This window comes from Urtica dioica, chromosome 11, assembly GCF_054948205.1.
Source record: "Urtica dioica subsp. dioica isolate 48M chromosome 11, U.dioica_male_clone48M_v1_H2, whole genome shotgun sequence".
Taxonomy (NCBI): domain Eukaryota; kingdom Viridiplantae; phylum Streptophyta; class Magnoliopsida; order Rosales; family Urticaceae; genus Urtica; species Urtica dioica.
The window spans coordinates 11,816,767-11,828,593 of record NC_142766.1 but is presented as its reverse complement, the minus strand read 5'-3'; the positions used below and the strand labels follow the sequence as shown (position 1 = coordinate 11,828,593).

The window sequence follows — 11,827 nt, the reverse complement described above, 5'->3', positions numbered from 1 at the left end:
TACAGTCGCTTGGTCCGGCCTTGGGTCAAATCACCCGAAACATTTAATAGTTGTTCATTTTCGTGCGATCACAAAAATTTGAGAGAAATGATGTGTGGAAACTTATCCCAAGACCTGAATCAATGAATGTCATTGGCACTAAATGGATCTACAAAAATAAATCTAATGAACATGGTCATGTCACTCGCAACAAGACGAGACTGGTGGCACAAAGTTACACTCAAGTCAAAGGAATTTACTATGAAGAGACGTTTGCCCCTGTAGCCAGACTTGAAGCCATTCGTCTATTGATAGGAATCTCTTATCTAATAAAGTTCAAGTTTTTTCAGATGGATGTCAAAAATACTTTCCTGAATGGGTTCATCAATGAGGATGTCTATGTTGAACAACCTAAAGGATTTGTTGATCCAAAATTCTCTAATCATCTCTACAAGTTGCACAAAACTCCCTATTGGTTAAAACAAGCTCTTCGTGCTTGGTATGAGCGTCTTGCTGAGTATCTCACTCAGAAATGGCTATACTAGAGGAGTGTCTAATTAATTTTTTTTATCAAGAAATTTAGAGCTAATATGATGATTGCTCATATCTATGTAAGTGACATTGTGCTTAGAGGCATGTCACGAGTGATGGTAGAAGACCTTGTGCAATAGATGCAGTCTGAGTTCGAGATGAGCATTGTAGGAGAACTTAACTTTTTCTTGGGATTCCAAATCAAACAGATGGAATGTTGGGGTTTCTTCGTCGAAACGCCTAATACAAACAGAAAACGAAATTAAAAATAGCAAATAAAGGACACAAGAATTTATAGTGGTTCACTTTCAATGCAAAAGCTACATCCACTTTGCCGCTGCAAAATCACTATAAACCCAAATCGGGAGGTGTTTACAATTACACTTAGCTTAACGTGTTTCTTATTTTAGGATGAATAGAATACACCCTATGGACCCCTATTTATACACTCTTGGAGTTCACAAAATTGCTCTTCATTTCCCATGTGGGACTTTTTAACTCCTATTCTCTACACCTTATAACAATCTCTCACTTGGAGACTAATCTCATCACGTGTCTCCATTTAGCAGCGGTGACTCAACTCATCAAGCGAGGAGTCCAACTAAAGTCGAGCACAACTTCAGTTTGTCATATGGCACTGACTTCGTCAGCATGTCAGCTGGATTCTTACTGCCTGTGATCTTTTTGAGTACTAGCACCCCATCTTCCAATGTCGATCTGATGAAGTGGTATCGCAACTATATACGCTTCCGAGCATGATACATCGGGTTCTTTGCCAACTGAATGGCACTCTGGCTATCACTGTATAGCACACTTCCGTCGTGGTCTTGATCCAGCTCGAGCAAAAACGTCTGCAGCCATATTATCTCTTTTATGGCCTCAGTGATGGCTACATACTCTACCTCGCAGCTCGACAAGGCAACAATCTTCTGCAATCTCGACACCCAGCAGATTTCCGTCCCTCCAAACGTGTAGACGTATCCGGACATGCTCTTTCTGCTGTCGACGTCGCCTCCATTGTCAGCATCGACGTAGCCTTGAAGTCCCAGCTCGGACTTCCTAAATATCAACGCCGAGCTCGAGCTTCCTCTTAGATATCGGAGGATCCACTTCACAGCCTCCCAGTGTTCTCTCCCCGGGTTATTCAACTCCCACTGCATGAGCAATGTCCGACCTCGTACACACCACTGCGTACATCAAGCTTCCGATGGCCGAAGCATAGGGGATCTTGGTGAACATCAACCATTTTGGTACCCCTGAAGAAGTTGTTCCTAGCGCCACAGAGAAGCCCTCCTCTAATGTCCCTGATCATGGTGAACCCACTCCTAACCAGCCTTCAGGTGACGCTCGGAATGTAGAAAAAGTCTCTCAAGATATAAATGTAGATGAAGATCCCACCTTGGCTCAAATGGCTAAAGATCTCAGAGATTGTGGATACAATTCTGAAGAGGTCACTTAGGGTGTTCACAAGAAAGTCAATGATGACAAAGTGTGAAATTTGTGACTGAAGAAGATCTCATATCAGGCATGAGTAGTGGCATTCCTACCTCAGTGAAAGGACCAGAATCTTTCACGGATCCAAAGAAGAAGAAGATTGACAAGAAGAAAAAGACTGGTCAAAAGAAGAAGACTGATCAGGAGAAGAAGGTTGATAAGAAATCCATTTTGAAGAAGAAGAAGAAGAAGAATGATAAAAAAAATAAATAAAAAATAAAAAAGGGAATAGAACTGTAGAGGAATCTGAAGTTTCTAATGTTGTTGTAGACTTCATTGCTAACATCCTTAAGGAGGAGGAATAGGAGGAGAGAATTTCATAAAGGAATCAAAAGAAACCAATGCATAATGTTCCAGACATTCCTCTAGATGGTATTTCCTTTCACTCTCTAAGATGCTAGCAGGTGGAAGATTGTTGTCAAGAGAGGCATTGCCCCTGAGTGTTGAGTGTGTGCTCTCAGAAGAAGCCATGCAATGCTCTGAAATCATAAAATACATTCAAAATGTTGATCTATCGATGACTGTGAGCAATAATGGGCCTTTCATACTCAACTGGTAAGGGAGTTCATTGTGAATCTCCCTAAAAAATTGCAGACTCTAGCTCTTCGGACTTCTTGAAGGTGCATGTGCGCGGAAAGTGCATTGACTTTTCTTCTCAAGTGATCAACACATATCTTGGAAGGACTCATATATCTTCTGAGGATCCTCTTCCATCCAAGATAGACTTGGTCAAGGAGATCACAGGTGGCAAAGACAAGGAAGTGTGGTCGGTCAAAGGTCTCTACCCTTCACAAGATAGGAGTCAAGAATTGGGCTCTCGCGTCTCACTCTACCGGGATCTCTCTCACCCTTGCTCAGTTCATTCATGAGGTGGGCACCGGTGTTGCCATAGATTTTGGCAAATTTGTCTTTGAACAAGTTATCAAGCATCCTGGATCGGAGGCTATCACGCTACCCATCAGATATCCCTCTCTTCTATGTCGTTTGATACTTAAGCAGCATCCCAAGGCTGTGAAAGAGAAGGAGTTGAAGTCGCCTCTCATTGCTCCTGGAAAGATCTCTTTCAATTACAAGTTTTTCCAACCTCATCATGCTGCTAACATAAGCAAGCCTGCATCACTTCTTGTGCCACAGTCTTTCACCATATCCAGTGAGGACCCTAAAGTTCCCTCTATGTCTACTGAGCTCAGGTCTCTTGCCGCATAGACTCTGATCAGTGAGCGTAAACATCTAGAAGGATCGATCACAAAGGCCTCTGATAGAAAGAAGTAGATTGAAGATGTCCTGAAGATGATGGTTCTCTCTTTTTCTGCATCAACATCTGCTAGTGATGTTCATGATGATGTCAATCGGGACACCACCACAACCAACTGATTTTTAAGTCTTTTTTCTCTTTTAGCACCTACTGAATAATATTTTATAATTCAGTCTGTGATATCTTTAGCTTTTCTTTTTAAGCTTCAGTTTGTGACTTGATTTGTAGTATGGATTTATGATTTTCTAATTTTTTTTTTTTTTTTTTTTTTTGTCTTTTTGAAGCAAATAGGGGGGAATAATTTGGCGTGTGAATCTTTATATCCTTTACTTGTGAAGATCTTTATGAGTGCATCTTTGGTCTTTGGTTTTTTTTTTTTCTTTTTCATTTTTTTTTATGAAGATCTTTATGAGTGCATCTTTTTTTTCTTTTCTTTTTTTTTTTTTTGCCGGTTGAGCATCTTCTTGTGAAAATCTGCTTGTTTTTTGGTTGTGGTCTCTGCCAGTCACTGTGACGTGACATGAAGATCTGGTTGAGAGTTCTTACAAGTGACTAGCACACACTTCGTGAAAACATTTTTTGGGAAAATGTATATAAGATATTGATTATTTTAGAAAAGCTTTAACCTGCATGCACAAAGGCATTAGAAACAACAGAACGATATAAAATAACGTACGAAATAGGTGATTAAATAACCTTGCTTCACCTCGCCATCTGTCAGCGGACTGAGAGACGAAAGGCACTAAGAGGACACGTGTCAAACGACGATACAGATGTTCTTTGCAAAAGAATGCACGTACGAACGTACGTGTCGTTTTTACTTAGCTCTTTAACTTCCTCCGGGGAGCTTGATGTTCTTTACACAGTTTCGTTGGAGCTCTAGACCAATTATAGCTGCAGTGATTTGCTCTTGGCTTTTTGATAAAGATACCAAAAACAGCATGAAGGTTAGTTTTTCTTCGAAGAGACACCCTATTCCTATGAACTTGATTTCTCATGAAAGGCCATGTTCGTTAGATTTTCTTGTGTTGACATAAAAACAACATAGTTAGTAAGGCTCTATCCTTTTGCATTGCTTAATTATATTCTCTATTAGTTTCACTCCCCGCAATATTTGTCTTGAACCGACTAGTGATCATACGTATGTATGAAGGTTCATGAGACGAGGTCTCAATCACATGCACACGAGGAAGACAAAGTGATGACGAGGAAGCAGAAGGCAGAGACAAAAGCGCACGAAGCTGAGGCGTCGCCGAAGAAGGCAAAGCCGGAGAACGAAAATGGACAGAGAACGAGTAGTACTCACAACGACGACCACCAAGACATCGCCTCCAAGTACGTGGAGTTTTGTAAGGCTATAGAAGAAAGCCTCTCTATCGACCAAATGCGCGAGATTTTGGAAGCCAATGGACTTCCTTCTTCTGCTGCCTCTGAAAACGCCTCAATTATCCGGAAATGGTGATTAAGCTAGTGACTCATCGGAGACCGAGACCGTAGTTTTTTTTTTTCTTTTCTTTTCTTTTAATATGGAAGATGAATTGTTTGAATGAACAGCCAGGATTTGCTGTTCTACGGACCGTTGGATAAGTGTCCGGTGTGCGGAGGTGCACTGGACTACAATGGAATGCGATATTCGTGCACCGGAACATACACCGAGTGGTCTACTTGCACTTTCAACACCATTTACCCTCCCAGGAAACAAGCCCCTACGAAGATACCCGATTCCGACCCTGCTTTCAAACAGCAACCCATTTCCGATGTATTGTATACATACACATACATTCATACATACGTACATACGATTTGATAGCTAATAATGGTGCTGAGTTGATTTGTTGTGTGTGATCAGTTGTTGAACAAGTATCGAGACCCGAAACACCGGCCCTCGATAGATGCCAGTGTTGCCGATAAGCCTTTCAAGGCCATGGTCATCTCTCTCATGGGTCGTCTCTCTCGAACCCATGTACGTTTGCCTATCCATGCTTTGGTTAGGTTTGGTTTCTGTTTGTAACAACTACTGACTTTGCTGTGGTGGCTTTGGCTGTAGAGCTACTGGAAAAAAGAGATTGAGAAGCACGGAGGCAAAGTCGCCAACTCTGTCATTGGTACATCCGATTGAATAGTGACTCAGACTCATTTGGCTTTGCCTTTATTGGCTCTAGACTGGCTTTTGTTCTGACGTGATGGCAATTTTCAGGTGTGACTTGTTTGGTAGCCTCGAGCGCAGAGCGTGATCGCGGCGGCACTTCTAAGTTGACCGAGGCACTGTAAGTTGACTTGCTCTTTCTGTGGTTACGAAAGAGGGTATTTTATATGTTGACTTGTTGATATTTTGGGGGCAGGGAAAGAGGCATTCCTGTGGTGAGAGAGGAGTGGCTACTGGAGAGCATCGAGAAGCAAGAACCGCAGCCCCTCGAGGCTTACGACATCGTCTCCGATCTCTCTGTGGACGGAAAGGGTATTCCGTGGGACAAACAAGACCCCACCCAGGAAGCCCTGGAATCGCTCTCCGCCGAAGTGAGTACTCCAATGTATATTGTGAATTCATATGTATGTTAACACATGTACATACCTTTCGTACACAGCTGAAGATGTTTGGTAAAAGAGGAGTGTACAAGGACACGATGTTGCAAGAGCAAGGAGGCAAAATCCTAGAGAAAGACGGCTTGTTGTACAACTGTGCCTTCTCGCTCTGTGATCTCGGCCGCGGAATGAACCAGTTGAGTACAAATAAATTCTGCATTAAATCAAGACACCCATTACTCTTTTTAGCTAAGAGACTCTTGTTGTGGTTTCAGTTATTGTATAATGCAGCTAGTGACGGTGCCCGAGAAGCCGCTCCAGCTGTACTTCAAGAAGGGAAAAATCGGGGATGACCCGAACGCGGAGGAAAGGTCGGAGGAGTGGGAGGACGAGGGGAACGCGTTGAAGGAGTTCGCGAGGCTCTTTGAAGAGGTCACCGGGAACGAGTTCTTGCCGTGGGAGACCGAGAAGAAGATCCAGAAGAAGCCCATGAAGTTCTTTCCCATTGACATGGTCAGTGTTTTGTTTTTGTTGTTCTGTTTTCGTTTCAGTGATTGATGTGAAACTTTGGCTGAGCAGGCTGATGAAGTGGAAGTGAGATACGGAGCTCTTGGTGTGAGGCAGCTCGGGGTCGCCGCTGTGCATTGCAAGCTTGAACCGCTCGTCGGGAATCTCATGAAAGTCTTGTGTAGCCAAGAGATTTACAGGTATGCTCTGATGGAGATGGGATTGGACGCACCTGATCTACCAATCGGTGTACTCACCGATCTTCACCTGAAGAGATGTAAGTGGTTTTTTCTTCTTCTACTACCTTTTTGTGCTACGGAGAATTTTAATTTGCAGATGTGAAAAGAATGGTGTGTGATGATTCAGGTGAGGAGGTTCTACTGAAATTCATTGAGACCCTTAAATCGAAGGCAGAGTCGGGAAGAAAAGCCGAGGCGTTGTGGTCGGATTTCAGCCAAAAGTGGTTCACTCTAATGCCTTCCACTAGGCCATTCATCTTCAGGGACTACCAAGAACTTGCTGAGGTGAGTTTTCTTTTCTTATTCAATAAATTTCAGCTGAGGTGAGATTTGAAGCTTACTGTTTTTTGTTTTTGTTTTCATTTATCGCCTCATTTTTAGGCTGCTTCGTCCCTGGAAGCTGTCCGGGACATAACTGTGGCTTCCAAGCTCATTGGAGACATGAGTGGGTCGACCCTCGACGATCCTTTGTCTGACCGATACAACAAGCTCGGCTGCAAGATCTCTCCACTCGAGAAGAAGTCCAACGACTACAACATGATAGTCAACTACCTCGAGAAAACATACGAACCTGTCAAAGCCGGTGAAGTTGTAAGCATAGAAAGAACTACTTTTTCAGTTATCCTGTTGTAGACAATCTTTGGGCTCTCTTTTACTTCTTCCGCTACTATTTATAGGAATACGGGGTTTCTGTGGAGAACATATTCGTTGTGCAGTCCGAGGCCAGTCCTTCTTTTGAAGAAATAAAGAAGTTGCCAAATAAATTATTACTATGGTGTGGTAAGAAAAAGAATAACTCAAAACCAAAAAAAAAAACCTTGTTCAGCAAGTAATAACCCCACCGTAATTTTTTTTTTATTTCTTTCCCAGGTTCAAGGACTTCAAACGTGTTGAGGCATTTGAATCAAGGATTTTTGCCGTCAATTTGCTCTATCCCGGCGCCTGGATACATGGTACTATTTTCTTGCTTCTCGCTTATAATTCATAATCTGAGCTTTAGTTTATACTTCGGCCTAATCTTTGGCCTTGTGCTTATGCTAGTTTGGGAAAGCAATAGTCTGCTCTGATGCCTCAGCGGAAGCAGCGAGATACGGGTTCACCGCGGTGGACAGACCAGAAGGGTACTTGGTTTTGGCTGTGGCTTCGCTCGGCGATGAGATCGTCGAGCTCAGTTCGGCGCCGGAGGACACAGAGTCTTTAGAGAAGGAAAACAAGGGAGTGAAAGGGCTGGGAAGAAAAACCACAGACGAGTCCGAGCATCAGACTTGGGAAGAAGATATCAAAGTCCCTTGTGGTCGTTTGGTCGCATCGAGCCACAAAGAGAGCCCACTCGAGTATAATGAATACGCTGTTTACGACCCCAAAAAGGTAATTAAAAAAATTCTCAAAGAACACAAGCAAAACTTGAATGGTTTTGACTGACCGTTTCTACTGTTTTGTAGGTTGTTATAAGGTTCTTGGTGGGAGTGAAGTACGAAGAGAAGGATTCTGTGGTGGAGGAAGAGGAGGAATGAAAAACAGCACTGATTAAAAAAGGGTTTTCCTCTGCTTTTTGTTTTGTTTTGATGGGGTCGTCTTTCTGAGAGATTTCTGTGTTGTGCTTGGGGTTATGAAAAGTATATTAGAAGCAGAGGAAAAAATAGATGATATGGATATGGTGGTCGTTTTGTTTGTACATGTGTGTGTATATATGTAGTTCACCATCAACGTCATGTAAAATTATAATCCACGTTGCTTGTGCATTTTGACCTCGAAGCTGCAATGCAAGAAGATGGGACCATGTAATTATAATTATAATACTAGATTGAATTACTATTGTATAAGCAAAAAAATGCAATCCAAAAGTTTATTTATATATATAATAAAAAAATAATAAACCCCCGTGGTCATTGCACACTTGATGTGAAGCCAAGTGTACGTAGACTAGAGGAACAAACACAATTGAAGTATATAGAAAATATGGAATCTTTCACTCCTTATATAGAATAGAAACAGTGACATTTATTGATCTCTATTCAAAATAGCAAGACAAATAAAATCTTTACAATTCAGTATATTTTACCCCACAAAAAACCCATCTTCGACAGTACTCACAGGGGTATTCATGATAGACGATCATCACCGATACACGGTGACCGGAGGAATCTCGAAAGATCGCGGAATGAACGGAACCGCCTCGGGCCTCTCGGCCAGGTCACGATACAAGTCGTACTCGGCCTCGTAGTCGTGGAGCCGAAGCTCGGCCTTCTGGTTCGTGTGGTAATGGTGCTTGGCGGATCCGGATTTTCCGAAGCCGAACAACCCGACCTTTTCGCAGACCCCCAAAGCCAACATCACGGCCTGCATCCCCGAAGAGTAGTGGAAGAACGAGCCGTCGTGTTCCCCGACCCACCTCTCCAACGGCCCACCGGAGAATCGCGCGAGCGAGTAGTACTTCACGAGCCTCGAGCAGAGCACGTCGAACCGCGGGTCCATCACCACGAGCCCGTGCCAGGTGGCGTTGCACGCCGCGTAGTCGAAGAAATGAAGAGCCTGGCAGATGTACATCACGATCGGGATTCCGGGCCCGTACGGGTGGCAGAAACAGCCGTCTTTTCTGGCGCAGAGGTGGAGTATATTGCTGTTCACGAACGATATCGTCGTTTTCGATCCGACGTTTTTCTCGTGGCCCTCGGTCCTCGCGTTGTTGAGCCTGATCACGGCTTCGTGGCCGTCGATTAAGCCTCCGTGTTCGGCGTCCAGAAGAATCCCGCTGTTTCCGATCACGGCGCACGAGGAGTACTTGGAGTGCGAGCCGTCGATGGGGCCGCGGACGAGGCGGACTAGCTCGGACATGACTGCCGGCTCGTGCCGGCGGTTTCTCCACCAGCTCCGGAGGGCTCGCCGGAACGCGAGCCAGTGGCGGTAGAAATTCGGCGATGATCGGAGAAGCGGTTGCTGTTTGGATCTGATGTCTCTGTGGCTGAGTCTTCTCCAAGTGTTGAAAGCTCTGTACCGGCCAATGCTGTCCATATCTCCGTCCAAGAGCTGTCCAACTTCCAGCTTCGTCTTCTCCTCCGAAAGGTCCACCGACGCCAGCCTCAGAAGCGTCTCGTTGAACACCACCGCCGGGGCTTGGATTGGGACTGAGATCGAGCTCTCGAGCTCGATCGAGCTCATCGTCCTGTGGAAGAACGTCCTCGACACGAAAGTGGCGGCGAAGAATGTCAGAAGCAAGAGACTGAATAAAGGCCTCGCGCTCCTTTTCATCGGGCTCGCTCTGTACAGCTTGTTGTAGTTGCCGAGATAGATCTTGAGCCTGTTTGACTTTGACTCGGACCCGTCTTCGGTTTCCAGGGATTTATTAGGCATGTCCGAAGATAGAAACAACGAGAAAATAGAGGAGATCTGGTGTTTGGAGCGACTGGCTTCAGATTTCAGAACGAGCTCATCCGCGAGAGAGTGTGTGATGGGATGCTTTTGGATCGGGTAAAGAGAGAAAGAAGAGTCGACAAAAAATGTGTAGTCGATCTAGGAGATTGGTCGGCGTGTTAGTTTTCCTCTTCAGGGTATCGGAGAGAGGAGAGAGTAGAATGATTGGTTGCTTTTGCTTTGGGAGTGAGTTAGAGAATTAATTTTAAACATGGGTGACCACATGGAAATGTGCGTGTGGGGTTAGTATACTTTTTGGTAGTGAGTCGTGAAAGAGACCCGAAGGGAATTTATAGGATGCTTCGGTGGTGTTGACTCCATAGTCCATACTCCATACCCATAGTCGATGGTCAGAGGGTTTTTTTTTTTTTTTTAATATGAACAATTATTTTTGGGAAAACTCACTCTTTTTAATTTAATTTTTTTAAAAAGGGAAAACTTATATTACTATTTCAGTCTTAATATTTTACATATTTTCTATACATTGATTACACCTGTATCTTTTTTAGTATGGCACCTAACACTTCATTCCTTCTCGTTTTAAAATTTCTTTTTTTTTTTTTTTTTTTTACTAATTTGGTATTTGCATCTATTTTTCCTACATTATATCCCTTAAACGTGCACGTAATTGGTCACGTGATATTATAAAGAAGAGTTTAATATCACAAAGAAGAGTTTATTGCAACTACCTAATCTCTTAGTTCTTTTTAAGATTTTAACCAAAATTTCACTGTATTAAAAAAAATAGTTCACCAAGCTGAAATAAATTAAATTAACTATTTTAATTAATTTGATTTACTTCGGTCCGTTGATTTATTTTCTTAATAAAATAAAGTTTTGGCTATGTTTAAAAGGAGGATGAGGTATTGAGTTACTGATCTAATTGTCTCTATTATAAATGACAGTGAAGTCGTAATCTTGAAAAATAATTTAAACATAAATGAAAATTAAATTTCTATTATTAGTAAAGTATTATAAGAAATAATACCTTAGGTAGATTTCGAATTGAAAAGTTGATTTTGTAAAGTAATCAATATTTGGTTAATATTAAAAAATAGTTATTAAACAAAATTAATGTGCTACTACTACTAGTATTATTATTGTTATTATTATTAGATGAATTGTGGCATAAACATCCAATATTTTGAATTTATGCAATTATATACTTAATTCTTTTAAAATCAAGTATCCACATGTCTTTTAACAGCATTATTGTTAACTGTGGCACTCAAATGTAACGTTTGGTATTTATGTTTGAAAAAAAAAAGGTGGTATATAAGTGTATAACATCCAAGACATTGGAGTAAATCACAGCTTATACTTAATTATCTCGTTATATGGTGGATATGTGTTGTTTTAGTTGTGATATTTTATTAATTATTAGATACTTAGACTAAAATTTCAATATAAATGTCTATTTATGCCATATACATAGCTCTTCCTATAACGAGCACTCCATATGTCTAAGGGCTTCTCCTACTACTACTAGTATTATTATTGTTATTATTATTAGATGAATTGTGGCATAAACATCCAATATTTTGAATTTATGCAATTATATACTTAATTCTTTTAAAATCAAGTATCCACATGTCTTTTAACAGCATTATTGTTAACTGTGGCACTCAAATGTAACGTTTGGTATTTATGTTTGAAAAAAAAGGTGGTATATAAGTGTATAACATCCAAGACATTGGAGTAAATCACAGCTTATACTTAATTATCTCGTTATATGGTGGATATGTGTTGTTTTAGTTGTGATATTTTATTAATTATTAGATACTTAGACTAAAATTTCAATATAAAGGTCTATTTATGCCATATACATAGCTCTTCCTATAACGAGCACTCCATATGTCTAAGGGTTTCTCCTATCACACGGCATCAC

The 11,827-nt window shown here is 41.7% G+C and overlaps 2 protein-coding genes across 3 annotated transcripts; one reads left to right on the top strand and one right to left on the bottom strand.

Moving 5' to 3' along the window:
- The first annotated feature begins 3,973 nt into the window (after window positions 1–3,973).
- LOC149381250 (poly ADP-ribose polymerase 3) lies at window positions 3,974–8,203 on the top strand. 2 transcript variants are annotated; one of them, XM_089630663.1, is made up of 16 exons: window positions 3,974–4,206; window positions 4,413–4,717; window positions 4,814–5,018; window positions 5,109–5,222; window positions 5,307–5,364; window positions 5,457–5,526; window positions 5,602–5,776; window positions 5,845–5,978; window positions 6,058–6,295; window positions 6,362–6,566; window positions 6,656–6,813; window positions 6,910–7,119; window positions 7,206–7,308; window positions 7,399–7,481; window positions 7,570–7,896; window positions 7,971–8,203. In XM_089630663.1, exons 1-16 carry the CDS (start codon window positions 4,111–4,113, stop codon window positions 8,040–8,042), a joined length of 2,553 nt encoding a protein of 850 aa, XP_089486789.1. In that variant the 5' UTR covers window positions 3,974–4,110; the 3' UTR covers window positions 8,043–8,203. The 2 variants fall into 2 exon arrangements, with proteins under 2 accessions (XP_089486789.1, XP_089486790.1); XM_089630664.1 differs by having other exon boundaries at window positions 4,191–4,717.
- Window positions 8,170–10,263, bottom strand: LOC149381249 (Glycosyltransferase family 29 (sialyltransferase) family protein). The gene is made up of 2 exons (XM_089630666.1): window positions 8,623–10,263; window positions 8,170–8,284 (listed from the first exon to the last, which is right to left on the bottom strand). The coding sequence occupies exon 1, from the start codon at window positions 9,877–9,879 to the stop codon at window positions 8,647–8,649; it is 1,233 nt and encodes a 410-aa protein (XP_089486792.1). The 5' UTR covers window positions 9,880–10,263; the 3' UTR covers window positions 8,170–8,284; window positions 8,623–8,646.
- Window positions 10,264–11,827: the final 1,564 nt, after the last annotated feature.

What these genes read in the sequence shown, in the direction of transcription:
- LOC149381250 (XM_089630663.1), top strand. Translation starts at nt 4,111, where the DNA reads ATGTTCTTTACACAGTTTCGTTGGAGCTCTAGACCAATTATAGCTGCA. An exon ending in TCTAAGTTGACCGAGGCACT is followed by an intron (nt 5,527 to 5,601) that starts GTAAGTTGACTT and finishes TTTTGGGGGCAG; the next exon opens with GGAAAGAGGCATTCCTGTGG. An exon ending in CTCGGCCGCGGAATGAACCA is followed by an intron (nt 5,979 to 6,057) that starts GTTGAGTACAAA and finishes TTGTGGTTTCAG; the next exon opens with TTATTGTATAATGCAGCTAG.
- LOC149381249 (XM_089630666.1), bottom strand. Translation starts at nt 9,879, where the DNA reads ATGCCTAATAAATCCCTGGAAACCGAAGACGGGTCCGAGTCAAAGTCA.